The 15,496-nt window shown below is 40.0% G+C and overlaps 1 protein-coding gene across 3 annotated transcripts in view; it reads left to right on the top strand.

Moving 5' to 3' along the window:
- The window catches only part of LOC122640969 (probable pre-mRNA-splicing factor ATP-dependent RNA helicase DEAH9), an 85,351-nt gene that overhangs the window by 35,436 nt on the left and 34,419 nt on the right, over positions 1-15,496 (top strand). For all 3 annotated transcript variants that reach the window (XM_043834268.1, XM_043834269.1, XM_043834270.1), the window contains exons 10-11: positions 3,963-4,053; positions 5,340-5,504. In XM_043834268.1, the coding sequence (XP_043690203.1) occupies positions 3,963-4,053; positions 5,340-5,504 (256 nt within the window). The remainder of the gene's footprint in view (positions 1-3,962; positions 4,054-5,339; positions 5,505-15,496) is intronic.

Raw genomic sequence — 15,496 nt, 5'->3', positions numbered from 1 at the left:
TGCATGGTTTGACAAATTCAGTAGTGTTGTGGCTGGTTATAGGTTCTCTCAGTGCTATTCTGATCACTCTATCTTTGTTAGACGTCAGGGGTTTTACGTGGTCATTCTTGCAGTCTATGTCGATGACATTATTGTTACTGGTAATGATGCTTCTGGAATTGCACAGGTGAAGACTTATTTACATGATAATTTCCAGATCAAGGACTTAGGTATCCTCAGGTACTTTCTTGGCATTGAGGTTGTTCGCTGCTCTTGAGGTCTTAGCCTGTCCCAGAGAAAGTATGTCCTTGATTTACTTGATGAGACAGGAATGTTAGGTTGTAAACCTATTGATACTCCTATGGATCCCCACGTCAAGTTTTGTGCTTCTGATGACAAAGAGTTTGGTGACATACATCAGTATCGACGTCTGGTCGGTAAACTTATTTATCTCACAGTTACTCTTCCTGATATCTACTTTGCTGTAGGGGTTGTTAGTCAGTTCATGCAGAACCCTAAGCAAATACATTGGGATGCTGTTTGTCGCATTCTAAGATCCCTCAAAAGTGCTCCTGATAAGGGATTAGTGTATTGTCACCATGGTCATACCAACGTGGTTGGATTCTCTGATTAGGATTGGGCTGGTTCTGATGGCGATAGAAGATCGACCACAGGTTACTGTACCTTCTTTGGAGGAAATTTGGTTACTTGGAAGAGTAAGAAACAAACGACTGTAGCTCGTTCCAGTGCTGAGGCTGAATACAGAGCCATGGCTCATACTGCTGTAGAATTGATGTGGATTCGTTCGTTCCTTATTGAGCTTGGTTATTCCAGTGATCAGCCCATGGAGATGTACTGTGATAAGTGATAACCAAGCTGCTATTTACATTGCCAACAACCCTGTTTTTCATTAATGAACCAAACACATTGAAGTTGATTGTCATTTTGTTCGAGATGCTGTTCAGAAGAAGCTCATTGTCACTCCTTTTGTTTGTTCACAGTTTCAGCTTGGAAATATGTTTACGAAGGCCTTGTTTCGACCTCAGTTCTTGGATGGTTGTTCCAAATTGGTTCTTGGTGATGTCTACGCTCCAGCTTGAGGGGGAGTGTTAAGAATGTCGATTAGAATTAGTAGTCTGGGGGTGTTTTGGTCTGATTTATATCTTAGTTATGTTTCTAGTTTATTTCCTGTACTAAGGGCAGTTTGGGTATTTACCCTTGTAACTTGGTTAAGTCGTTATAAATAATATTGCCTCTCCTCACGATTCAATTATTAGTAGTCTGGGGGTGTTTTGGTCTGATTTATATCTTAGTTATGTTTCTAGTTTATTTCCTGTACTAAGGGCAGTTTGGCTATTTACCCTTGTAACTTAGTTATGTCGTTATAAATAATATTGCCTCTCCTCACGATTCAATTATTTAGAATCGTGAGGGAGGTTCCCTTGCTCTCCCAATCGATCTCTCTTCTTCATCTTCTTCGTCTCTTCGCCCTCCATCTTCTTCGTCTCTTCTCCCTGCATCTTCTCCCCTCTTCTTCTCTACTGATTACACTTGCAAGTCTGCATTGTTTCATATCTAACAGTGACACGACCTAATATTGCCTTTCTTGTTAGTGTAGTGAGTCAGTTTTTATCTGCTACTCGGACAACTCATTGGGAGGCTATTGTGCATATCTTGCGTTACCTTAAAAAGGCTCTTGGATGTGGTCTTCTCTATAGTGATCATGCCCTTGGGCGGATAGCATAGTTATCAAGGCATTGCCATGGCGTCCAAGCTCCTTGGGCGCCTTGCCGTCATGGCGGTGTCTCCTTGAATTTTGACCCTCGAAAACGCCTTGGTCACCTTGCCACCTTGATAACTATGGCGGATGGAGGGTTTTTCGGATGCTGATTGGGCAAGATCTCCGGTTGACAGAAGGTCTACTACGAGTTATTGTGTGTTTGTTGGAGGGAACTTGGTATACTAGAAGAGCAAAAAACAGACAGTAGTTGCTCTTTCCAGTGCAGAGTCTTAGTACAGGGCTATGGCACATGCTACCTGTGAGTTAATGTGGGTGAAACAGTATTTGGCTGAGCTTGGCTTTGTTGATGATTCTCCGACGAAACTGTGGTGTGACAATCAAGCTGCTGTCCATATTGCTTCAAATCCGGTGTTTCATGAAAGAACGAAACACATTGAGGTTGACTGTCATTTTGTTTGAGAAAAGCTGCAACAAGGGCTGATTTCTCCTTGTCATGTTCGTACAAGAGAGCAACTTGCAGATGTGTTTACAAAATCTTTGGGGAGTGAAAGAGTGAATTATATTTGTACAAGCTGGGCATGATTAACATCTATGCTCCAGTTTGAGGGGGAGTGTTATCGAGATTCATGTGAGTCTCGGTATTAGTGCCTGGCGCTAATACCGAGACATGTGAGGAGGGTAGTTAGTCATGCTATGTAATTTGTTTTTTATTTTATTTCCCTGTTATGCCCTTAGTGATTCTATATATTAAAGTTTGGTGGGAGATTACAAACAATTTGTAACTTCCGAGCTGCACATCACTTCTCTCTTTCTTGATTTTGCCTTTTCTTCTCTTCCTTTTTCTCTCATTATTCACTAACAATTTTCTTCCATTGTTGAAAGTTGGTGATCCCCTCCAATTTCTTTTTAGTAATACGATTGGAGGAGGAAGAGAAAACTTCGGTCATCACAGACTTCGAATTATCAACCATTATGTACAATCAACTCGATGGAGTAAAGATGCAAATATTAGGAGGTTAAAAATTCTGGAAAATTCGAACCTCAAAACCCTGACAAAAGATCGATTCCATGTGAAGGTGATCCACGCAAAATTCTGCTTCCAAGTAATGTCTGAAAAAGGCGAGCACACTGCAAAAAATCCAGTCAAGCAAAGAAAGAGTCCAAAAATCGATCTCAAAAACCTGTGAAAAGAAAATTGATATTTTACCCTGGAAAAATTGATCTCAAAACCTTGATAAGTGCTGCCGATTTTATTCTTCAGCTTCCAATGTAATCTTCACTCCATCAAACTCCATCAAACACTTCCACAAACACAAAGAGAGACCTAGTTCTTAATTTAGAGCATGAACTAGTCTCTAAACAGTCCCAAAAAACAGCATAGGGTGCTGCACCCCTTCAAACAAAAAATAGAAGAAACCGCAAACCTTCAATCTCCCACGAACACTTGAACTCCAATAGTAGGTTTAAGAAAAGTGAAGAAGACAACCAAAGAGAGCTGTAACAGTGCCTATAGCTCTGATATCATGTTAATAATGAGAGAAAAAGAAAGAGAAGAGAAGGGAAAATCGAGAGAGAGAGAGAGAGAGAGAGAGAGAGAGAGAGAGAGAGAGAACTGATGTGCAGCTCGGGAGTTACACAATGTGTGTAATATCCCACTAAACCTCAATATATATAACCAATAAGGGCATAACAGGAAAATAAAATAAAAGATAAATTACAAAGCTTGACAAAACTACTCTCCTCACATGTCTCGGTATTATCGTCTGGTATTAGCGCTTGGCGCTAATACCGAGACTCACATGAATCTCAATAAAAATTTAGATTGAATGAACTAAAAGAGCCAGGGGCAGACCTAAAATGACCTTCGGAGAAGTGGTGAGGAAAGACATGTTTAGCTTAGGCCTTGTGTCAAGTATGACTTTGAATAGAGCTGATTGGAGGGTAAGAATCCATGTAGCTGACCCCATTTAGTTGGGGTAAGGCTGAGTTGTTGTTGTTGTTGTATGCTTTAATTGCACATATGGATTTCTCCCTTTTGAGTATATTTTTCGTAAATAGATATATGAATACAAGTGTACCATTAGTTACTTTTGTGATACCATCCCCATAATAGCTGGATAGTCTACTTTTAAATTATTAATGTACTGTTACTTGTTTGTATATGCACAAAAACACCTCGTTCTTCTGGTCAGTAATTTTTAGTGGACTTACCTATTTGCTTTTGTTGGTGGGCTGCAATCAGGCTATATACAGAAGAGTACTTTGTGAAGGAAATGCCTGCTGAAGGAATCCCAGAGATGCAGAGATCAAATCTTGTTCCTTGTGTAATTCACGTATGCACATTTACTGCATCAAATGGCCTTTCTGTTGATTTTTCAGTTGTTAATTGTTACTACTTCCTGCTGAAGTGTGATCACCTTCAAAATCATTTGAGTTTGGATGAAGTAGTCTTTTCTTTAGTGGTGATTTTATCCCTACTATGGAACTCCTGATGAAACCTTGGAGGATTTTTTCAATTAAAAATGGAATAGAAAAAAGAAATAAGGAAGCTCATTTCAAAACTAATAACATTTAGAAAAGCAGAGGATTCTTTCTCCTCTTATATCATTCCTTCCATATAGTACCATTTTGATAAGTTTATGTTGTAAATTTACTTCCCTTCTCTGAGTTAAACCTTATACCCTGCCTTCCTCTGTGTGTGTGTGTGTGGGTATATATGTGTTTGTATGCATAGTTGCCTAGGCGTCTCCTAGGCACCTTGTTGGTATTGACTTTGATTGTTTCCCTTCTCAAACACCTAGGGTCGCCTAGACGCCGTGACAACTATGTGTGTGTGTGGCATTGTTCTCAAAAATAGTGGAAATGGAGTCACAGACCAAAAGTCCTACGCTCGTACTGGGGAAATGAAAGAGGAGTAGAAAAGGGTGAACAAGAAGAGTATTAACTGTGGCAGATGAAGACATGATCGTTCCAGATGTACAGTGCCTCCTTTTTTGTAATTAAATAGCAGGGTACTGTGGCTGCACTGTAGTAGTGTGGTAGTGTTATTGCTTTAGCATATTTGTGGTGTGGTGTCTGGCAGATGAAAGGGAGTTCAAATTTGTTTATGGGATCTTGCTCAACATGAGAATGCTATGGGTCTTTGGGATCCTTTTTGTTGATAAACTGTTAAACCTATGTAAGGTTCTGATGTTGCTTCAAGAGGTAGTATTTGTCTTGAATGAAACAAAAGGTTGAAGTCTTTGCATGTTATGTTGTGATACCCAAACGTGGATTTTTGATGATGTGACTTGTCTCAGACCTTGAAAGCTGGGCCTTATTGTGTCCCATAGTTCTTTAATAAATAAATATGTTGTCAACTTCTACCAGAGCTACTTTCTTTTTCAGGATTTCTCTTTAAATTAGTCTTGCTTACTAGAAATTTAAGACGCTTTTGATGATAGAGTGTTCAATTTTCTTATTGCTAGTGATGAATGGCTGAAAGACACTGTTGTGCTATTGGCAAATTGGTTGTCCTTACTGTACTTTTATCCTTAAGATAGTTTTTGTGCTTCCGTTGTGTAAGTTTTCATGAGCTGCAGTTCTCCATATAGACCACTGATTTGTTTGTATTTTACAGTTAAAGGCCTTAGGCATAGATAATATTTTAGGCTTTGATTGGCCTGCAAGTCCGTCGCCAGAAGCAATGATTAGAGCACTGGAAGTTCTCTATGCACTCGGGATCCTTGATGATGATGCAAAGCTTACTTCACCCACTGGATTTCAAGTGGCGGAGTTTCCATTAGTATGTGACTGTTTTTCTTTCCATTTATTTTTGTGACATTGTTCTCAAGATCATTAGCAATTTTGTGATAAACAGTTGTAAGCAACATCAGAAAAAAGTTGTTTATGATACCATAATTAAGGAAAATATTTTAGGACATTTAATTGGATTATAAACTGTAATAAACAATTGAATTGGATCATATTATAGCATTTGCTGCAGTAGTTATTTAATGGAAGGATGGATTTTGGAAGGGTAAGTTTCCACTTCTATTGTTAAACTGGTTTCTTGATTGTGGTTTAATTTGGGTTCTCCAGTATAATGCTTAAAACTCTATTGAATGGGGCATCTGGACAGATAAAAGTATCTTCACAATGTGTGTAATGATAAAGTAGTATTGAAACTAATATGAAAACACTGGTTTACTACATCTTACAGGTTAACTGATATGCAGTTGAAAAGAATGTTGTAACAGATTAGAGCCCTAAGTCTGATCAGCAGCAAAAGAATAACAGAGAGAGAAGAAGAAGAAGAAGAAGAAGAAGAAGAGAAGAGAAGAGAAGAGAAGGAAAAGAGAGATCGATTGAGAGGGTCAAATCTCTCACGATTTGGTTGAGGGCAAATTGTGAGAGAGCAATCTTATTTATAAACACTGCACTTAAGTGATTTACAAGTGAACTCCCCAAAATACCCTCACAATAGAATAAACCCAGAAAGAATAAACCAGAAATATAAATAAGACAAAAATACCCACAGCAACTAGTAAATATAAAACGGCTATTCTTAACACTCCCCCTCAAGCTGGAGCGTAGACATCACCAAGATCCAGCTTGGAACAACCACTCAAGAACTGAGGTCGAAACAAAGCCTTCGTAAACATATCTCCAAGCTGAAACTGGGAACGAAGTAACAATCAGCTTTTTCTGAACAGCATCTCCAACAAAGTGACAGTCAACTTCAATGTGCTTGGTTCGCTCATGAAAAACAGGGTTGTTGGCAATATAGATGGCAGCTTGGTTATCACAGTACATCTCCATGGGTTGATCACTGAAATAACCAAGCTTATGAGCAAAAGAACAAACCCACATTAATTCTGCAGCTGTATGAGCCATAGCTCTGTACTCTGCCTCTGCACTGGAACGAGCAACAATGGTCTGTTTCTTGCTCTTCCAAGTAACCAAATTACCTCCAAAGAAAGTGCAATAGCCTGTAGTGGAAACCCACATTAATTCTGTAGCTGTATGAGCCATAGCTCTGTACTCTACCTCTGCACTGGAACGAGCAACAATGGTCTGTTTCTTGCTCTTCCAAGTAACCAAATTACCTCCAAAGAAAGTGCAATAGCCTGTAGTGGATCTTCTATCACCATCAGAACCAGCCCAATCAGCATCAGAGAACCCAACAATGCTGGTATGACCATGGCGACGATAAACCAGCCCCTTACTTGGAGCATCCTTGAGATAGCGTAAAATACGACAAGCAGCATCCCAATGCAGCTTAGGTGTTTGCATGAATTGACTAACAACCCCCACAACAAAGTAAATATCGGGTCGAGTAACTATAAGGTAGATAAGTCTACCGACCAGACGTCGATACTAATGTGGGTCACTAAATTCCTTGTCATCAGAAGTGCCAAACTTGACATGGGGATCCATAGGAGTATCAATAGGTTTGCAACCCAACGTTCCTGTCTCATCAAGCAAATCAAGAATATACTTCCGCTAGGATAGGTGAAGACCTCGAGAGCTACGAACAACCTCAATGCCAAGAAAGTACCTGAGGCTACCCAAATCCTTGATCTGGAAACTGTTATGCAAATACGTCTTTAACTGTGCAATCCCAGAAGCATCATTACCAGTAACAATAATGTCATCGACGTAGACTGGTAAGACAACCACTTTAGACCCCTGACGTCTAACAAATATAGAATGATCAGAGCAGCATTGAGAGAACCCACAACCAGCCACAACACTGCTGAATTTATCAAACCATGCATGGGGAGACTGTTTCTGTCCATAAATTGCCTTATGAAGGCGACAAACCCGGACACTAGCCTCCCCCTGAGCAACATAACCAGGAGGTTGCTCAATGTAGACCTCCTCCTGTAGATCACCATAAAGGAAGGCATTTTTCACATCCATCTGATAGAGAGGCCAATCAAGATTGACCGCCAAGGAAAGCAAAATACGAACAGAATTCAATCTCGCAATAGGACAAAAAGTCTCAAAGTTGTCCACCCCATAGGTAGAGGTGACAGGGACACGCCAGTAGAGGTAGCAACCGCTGCCGTAGTAGTAGATGCCAAATCAAAATAGTAGAGGCCACCCTTCTCATGCTCGCCACCAACTGTCGTCTTTGTTGCAAGATCCTGTATGACACAATGAGAAGGATGAAAGGTTATAGAACAATTTAAACTCTTAGTTAATTGACTAACAGAAAGAAGATTTAAAGAAAGCTTAGGTACATGAAGGACATTAGTCAAAGAAAAATCAGAAGTTAAAGGGATGTCCCCATGACCAATAACGGGTATAGAAGAGCTATCGGCAATAGAAATCTGAGATGGAACAGTGGACTGCGTAAAGGATGTAAATAAATTGGGCTTACCAGTCATGTGGAAAGAGGCACCGGAGTCAATGACCCACGGAGAAGAGGAGGAGGCGAGACATGCAGTAGATGTACCTGAGTGGGCAAGGACAGTTGTAGATGAAGAGGATGATGCCTCAAGTTGCTGAACTCGTTGTAATAGCTGAGAAACCAGGTCATTAGAGGAACTACCACCATCAGTAGAAGAACTATGAGTAGTGTCAGGAGGATGCATAGGATCAGCCACCCCATCAGAAACTACAGCGTTTGCAAATTGCTCTCGTGCCCATTGTGGTTTGCCATGTTTCAGCCAACATTGGTCAATAGTATGGTTAGGGCGACCACAATGAGAACACCACCGAGAGGCACCATCACCAGAAGATGAACCAGCAGGGTTGGAAACAGCCCCACGACCACCAGAACCAGCCCCATGACTGCGGCCAGATCCAAAACCACAACCTCGAGAAGAGGTACCACCACCACGACCACGTCTTCCAGTAGAAACAAAGAGAGCAGAATTATCCTTAGAGACAGGCGCTGGATCAGATTTCACCACTGAAGGAGAAACAACTCTCTGGATTCGACAATATGCTTCATTCATAGACGGGATCTTCTCCCCAGCCAATAATTGGCCTTTGATGGATTGAAGATCGGGATCCAATCCAGAGAGAAACTTCGCAACCAAAAATTCTGAACGTTGGGATTTGATCACAGAGGCATCAGTAGATATTAGCTGGTATACATTGAGTTCTTCCCACATCCTCTTCAGAGCACTGTAATATTCGCCAAGAGACTTTCCGTCTTACTTGAAAGAGAAAAACCTCTCATACAGGTCATAAATTCGAGATAAATTGGTGTCTTGAGAATACCTCTCCTTGAGTTCTTCCCAAACTCCCTTGGCAGTTTTATGAAACATAACATTAGAGGCTATGGAAGGTTAAGCCAACAAAGAAGAGTTGCATTTTCTGCCTTCCAATCATCATATTTGTCATCTGTAGAATCTGATGGTGTCATGGTGAGATAAGTCATCTTCCGGCAAGCAGTAACGTAAACTTCAAAAGCTTGAGACCAAAGGAGGTAGTTGGAGGCACCATTCAGTTTGATGGTGGTAATCTGTACATTGAAGTTATCCGTAGGGAGCTTAGAATCAGCCATAAGATCACATAAAAAATTGCCAAAGAACCCCTTGGATATAGATAGAGTAGAGGCAGCCAAAACCAGCAGATCAGGCAGAAATCGATTTCAGCCCAAAACCTTGACAAGGGCAAAATCGATGAACTTGAGATGAAGGAGGCTGGACAGTCCAATCAGTAAAAAATTGAGGAATAAAAAAAAACCCCAAACCAGCAGTCGATGTTGAGAAGAAATCCCAGTAGAAAAGCGAAAAATCGACTTCACAGGGTATTGGAAAATCGATTTTTCAGATGCAAGCAAGCCTCACTTCGATCAACAAAAAACTCTTGAGCAGCATCAGGCATAGGCACACAAAAAAAATATCTTCAGCATATCAAGGAATCTTAGTCTTTCATTGGGCTACGACTAAGATTCAGAACAAGAAGTACAACATCTGGTTGCTGTGAACCACGATAAAGGAGTAAGGGGAAGGAGAGACCTTTAAAACAGCAATCAAGGTACAAACAATCGATCAGAATTAGTGCTCTGATACCATGTAACAGATTAGAGCCCTAAAAGTCTGATCAGCAGCAAAAGAATAACAGAGAGAGAAGAAGAAGAAGAAGAAGAAGAGAAGTGAAGAGAAGAGAAGAGAAGAGAAGAGAAGAGAAGAGAAGGAAAGGAAAAGAGAGATCGATTGAGAGGGTCAAATCTCTCACGATTTGGTTGAGGGCAAATCGTGAGAGAGCAATCTTCTTTATAAACACAGCACTTAAGTGATTTACAAGTGAACTCCCCAAAATACCCTCACAATAGAATAATCCCAGAAAGAATAAACCAGAAATATAAATAACACAAAAATACCCACAGCAACTAGTAAATATAAAATGACTATTCTTAACAAATGTAATTGTAATCTAGGATACTTATCCACTGTGGGGGAAAAGGGCAGTTTGGGTTAGTAACTAAAAAAAATATTTAGATCTGGAGATGAGTTTCCTCTTCCTCCAGTGCCATATATAATGCAGATCAAATGATGGATCTGAAAGTAATGGGCTCACTTAAGGATTGGAGGAAAAATATCCCGATCTGATGGCAGATATAAGCTAGATCTAATTTCAGATCTAATGGTCAGATTTAAAAGACATTAACAACAGATTAATGCTTGAAATCCAGATTAAGTAAGAAATAACTTGGCAAAGTTTCAAAGCATATCCATAGTGTAGAAAATCAAGGGGAAGAGAAATATTGTGCTGTCCAATGAATGAAGAGATAAATAGCCATGCATGTGAGAGAGAAAATAGGGGAGTAATGAGGTGTTCGCTACTGTTTCACCTAAAAGCTCGAACTGTTAGGGAAGGGCAGCATAAATGTATACATCAACACTCCCCCACACGTGCAGGCCAAGATCCCATGGTCCTTGCACGTGGAGCTCACGTGGCATTTCCTTCGCGCGGCATAAAGGGAGAAGAAATATCGGGAAAAATCTTCCGATGCACTTCCCAGGAGTCGAACACAAAACTTTCCTGCTCTGATACTGTGTTCGCTACTGTTTCACCTAAAAGCTCGAACTATAGGGAAGGGCAACGTAAATGTATACATCAACAATAGGATCTAAAACTAAATAATGGATAAAAGAGAGAAGAAAGAGAAGCTATCGGTTATGGAAGGGAGAAATAAAAAGAGGAAAAAAGGAGGAGATGAGGACAAGGGAAGTCTTACCGTGGAGGGGAGAAACGAGATTAAGCAATTAATGCAGATCAGCCACCTCGTGGTTTGTGTTGGTTACATATATCTAGAAACCAAAAATCAGAAATAGACCCTGGTAAGGACTCTTAACTTTCCTACAGGTTGAAACTAAGTTGTAGACTCCAACTAAAATAAACTAACCTACTAAAGAGTAAAGAAGACTCCAAACATCCTACGACTAGCTAACAAAAATCCAATAAATGGGACCCACACAATCTTATCCATGGACTTAATCCTGTGTACACAATTAAGGACCCAAACAACATTGGAATCTCACGGTTGCTGATCAAATGATCTTCTACATACCTCTATTTATTATCACAACTCCCATATAAAATAACATACACAGCGGAAGACTTACTAATTGGAGTTGGATATACTTCATAGTTCCAAAGAGTATTTACAAACAAACAGTAACATTGGTGGCAGATAATTGCATTAAGTATCCAAAGTTTAATACATTTCCGTTACATTTCTCTTACTTCTTGAAATTATCCTATACATTCTTACAAACACCAAAGTATATTAGCAACCCTCATCGGCTACTCAGCCCTGTCTCTCAACTTTATGCACCTGGCTCACAAACATCCATGGACCGAGAACTCGTGAGATCTCGGCGAGATCTCGCCAAGATTCTCGGTTTTTTAAAAAAGCGAGTCGAGATGGGCATCGAGTCATAAAATTACAATTTCTCGTCGAGATCTCTGTGATATCTTGGTTGATTTCTCGTTTCGGGTGAGATGGGAAATAATTGAAAAAAAATTCAAAATCTCTCCTAGATCCTGGCGAGATCTCGGGTCATGGGGCATGGTTTCGGGTCTTGGGCCATATTTTTGACCCATTTCACTTATTAAAAGAAGCCATCTCGACAGAACTCGCCGAGTTCTGTCAAGAGACCTCTTTAGCTCTCTCTTCTCACTTCTTCTCTCAAATCCTCTCTTCTACTCTTCATTTTTTGCATGGATTGAAAGCTTTGGAAGGTGATTTTGCTGTCAAACTGAAGATTGAAGCTCACTTTTGCAAGGTTGATCAAGTTTTTGAAGGATTTTTGAAAGGTAACCCATTTTCCCTAAATCTATTTTTTTTCAAAAAAATTGATGAAACCTTGGTAGATTCATGTGATTTTGAGTTATGTTACACAACTTTGGTCGATCTATCACTTGATGGAGTCCGAATCTTTTTTTGGTTATTAAATTTTTATTATAATTTCTGGAAAAAAAATGATTTTTTTCAAAAAAGAAATTGAAAAAATAGGATAAATACTTATTGTTTGGATGTGATTTTCATATATGTTAGACAAGTTTGCATGCTCTATAGCCTCATGAAGTCATTTTTTTTTTCCACCCATTAAAAAAAAAATATTTTTTTTCAGATTTAATAATAATATTATTAAAATGTTTAAAAAATATATAAAATTAAGAAAAAATACCTGTTTTTATTGGAAAATTATGCACAACATATGTACATAATGCCCAACTTCAAATGGTGTCAAATACATCATTATGTTATAATATTTTATACTTGAAGGTATAATTATTTTTAATAAAAATTGTAAATATTATTTATAATTAAGAAATAAATAGTAGGGTTAGGGAATAAATAAGAGATAGGTATTTGTTTGTTCTAGTAGCTTCATATTATGTTTAATAGTTATGAATACAATACTTTAAGTGTTTAATACTTTACTTTAAGTCTGTAATGGTCACTAATACATGTTTTTTTATGTAACAATGTAAAAAATAAGATATTTCTTACACAATGGGGGATATAGCATGGCTACATGGAGTCCCACTGTCTGAGGACAAAAAGAAGTCAAAGTGTAACTACTGTGGAAAGATTCTAAATTCTGGAGGAGCAACTAGGTTAAAGCAATATTTGTCTGGTATAGGCAAGGATGTTGCCTCATGCCGAAATGTTCCGAGCCAAGTGAAACTGGCAATGACACAAAACTTGAGAGGAGTACGAACAAAGAAAGTTGAGAGGGAAAGACAACAAATAGCTTTTGATGAGGCAGTTCTAGAGAGGCCTGATGTAGAGATCCGTGGAGGAGTAGGAGATGATACTGAATATAGGCCTACACCTGGTGAGTTCGAATCAGAGGCTGAATGGAGGATTTACCAGCAGACTTTGGCAGAGAGTAGGCAAAGTTTTCATTTTGAGAATATAAGAGCATATGAGCAAGCAAGAAGAGCTGGTGGATCTGGCTCAGCTGCACCAGTGCAAGAAGATGAGAGGAGGAGAAGCACTGGCACGAGAGATATCCCACGGCCCCAAGCCCGACCACGAGCACGTTCCCCAGATCCCATTTTTGAGCAGGATCCATCTACCTTTAGGCAATAAGATGTCTACCAGCCAACCATCCCGCAAGTGTTTGGTGGTAAACAAGAGGAACCACGGAAAGCCTTCAGCAAGTTCATGCTATACAATGGCATTCCAGCTAATGTAGCACAAGGAACATATTATAATGCATTCCTTGACGTTGCAGGGAGGGTTGGCCCAGGATGGAAGGGGCCTACACCATATGAGTTATATAATGTATATTTGCCTCAAGAGGTAGAGGAGCTGAAAGAGTACATAGAGGGTCTGAAGCCAAGGTGGGACACATATGGGGTTACTCTTATGGCTGATGGTTGAACTGGACCTACTAGACAGTCCATTATAAATTTCATGGTGAGTTGTAATGGGAAGACTGTATTCTTGAAGTCTGTTGATGCATCAAAGCATATAAAGGATGCATCATACTTGTATAAGCTACTGAAGCAAGTGGTGGAGGAAGATATAGGAGCAAAGAACGTTATCCAAATTGTGACGGATAGCGGTTCTAATTTTAAGAAGGCTGGAGAGAAATTGATGAACAAGAAGAGTAAGAGGATCCGCCTCTTTTGGACTCCATGTGCAGCCCATTCTATTGATTTAATGCTGAAGGACATGGGAAAAAAAGCTTTGGTGGCTGGTGTGGTCAATAAGGCAAGGCAAGTGACCAACTTTGTGTATAACCATGGTTATGCTTTAGCCATGATGAGGGAAAAATGCAAGCGGGATTTAGTGAGGCCTAGTGTTACTCGATTTGCCACCAATTACATTGCATTGAAGAGCTTTCAGACGAAGGTGATAGGTTTGAGGTCAATGTTTGCAAGTGAACAATGGTTTGGTTGGCAAGGTTCTAGGATAGAAGAAGGGAATGCAGCACAACAGACCATTGCAAGTGATCAATTTTGGAAGGACTTGTATAAAGTTGTTGCCATATTAGAGCCAGTGGTGGCAGTACTAAGGATGGTTGACACGGAAAAGAAGTCTACCTTGCCCCACATATATGTTACCCTGGAGAAGATGAAGGAAATGGTCCGAGCTGCAATAACCCGAAGTGCTCGGTCATACATTAACATCATTGATGAGCGATGGGAGAAGCACTTGAATAATCCATTGCATAAAGCTGTTGAGTTCAACACTTCAACTTACTTAAAACTTTATATGAGTTTTTACATTTACATATTCAAAACTCAAAAGTATTAAGTCACTAACAACTTATATTTGTGGTTTCCCCTTTACTAGCATACTATTTGAATCCAAAGTACCAGTACTCGCATAATCTTGGGCTTGACACGGATTTGTTAGTGGCAGTTCAAACTGTTATTGAGAAGTTGGAGGCCAATGCCAAGACACAATCTGACTGCAATGATGAGGTGAGAGTATGGGACTTTGGTAGTAAGTAAAGGAATGTAATTACTAAATAGCAAATACTAATGCCTCTAACACTGTTTGAAATTTAAAATGAAAATAGATCAAATTCTTCAGAGAGGCCTCAGCAAGTTTCAGTCGAAGAGCTGCAGTAGAGGGTAGACAAAAGTCAGACCCTGGTAGGTGGCAATGTGGCATGACATTACACTTATGAATTATAATTTTGTCCCTTTAGAATGCACATATTCTTAATATTCTATGTTTATAATGCAGCTGACTGGTGAGTGCTTTATGGTACAAGTTCACCCAACCTGAGAAGGTAGCAGTCAAAGTGCTCTTACAAACTTGTTCATCCTCTGGGTGCGAGCGCAACTGGAGTATATCAATTACTGGAGTATATTCGCATTGATATACTCAAAGAGGCGAAACAGATTGGGTAGTCAACGACTGGAGCAGCTGGTGTATGTGCATTATAATATGAGACTAAGGATGAGGCACATACGTTAAGAATTTGAGACCAATGACAAAGATCCCATCGGACTAGCCAACGTATTCCAGGAGGACTCTGATGATGATGAGGATCCCCTATTCCAGTGGGAGAGGGATCGTGGTGCACCAGAGATGGATGAGCCTGGAGGTAGGCCCGACTCCACCATTGCGTCCGTAACCGGTACAGATGTTGACGACTATATGTCGCAAGAGGGGCGTGCACATTCAGAGTCACCGAGACCTTTTGAGGCTACAACAGGAACTGCTCCTGATGATGATGATGATGGTGGTGGTGATGGTGATGGTGATGGTGATGGTAATGACCCTGCTGGTGGTGATGCTGGTGGTGGTGGTGGTGGTGGTGGCATGCAGAGTGGTGGTTATTATGATGATCGTCATGA

This window comes from Telopea speciosissima, chromosome 9 (genome assembly GCF_018873765.1).
Source record: "Telopea speciosissima isolate NSW1024214 ecotype Mountain lineage chromosome 9, Tspe_v1, whole genome shotgun sequence".
NCBI lineage: Eukaryota > Viridiplantae > Streptophyta > Magnoliopsida > Proteales > Proteaceae > Telopea > Telopea speciosissima.
This window is presented reverse-complemented; position numbering and strand designations above follow the sequence as displayed.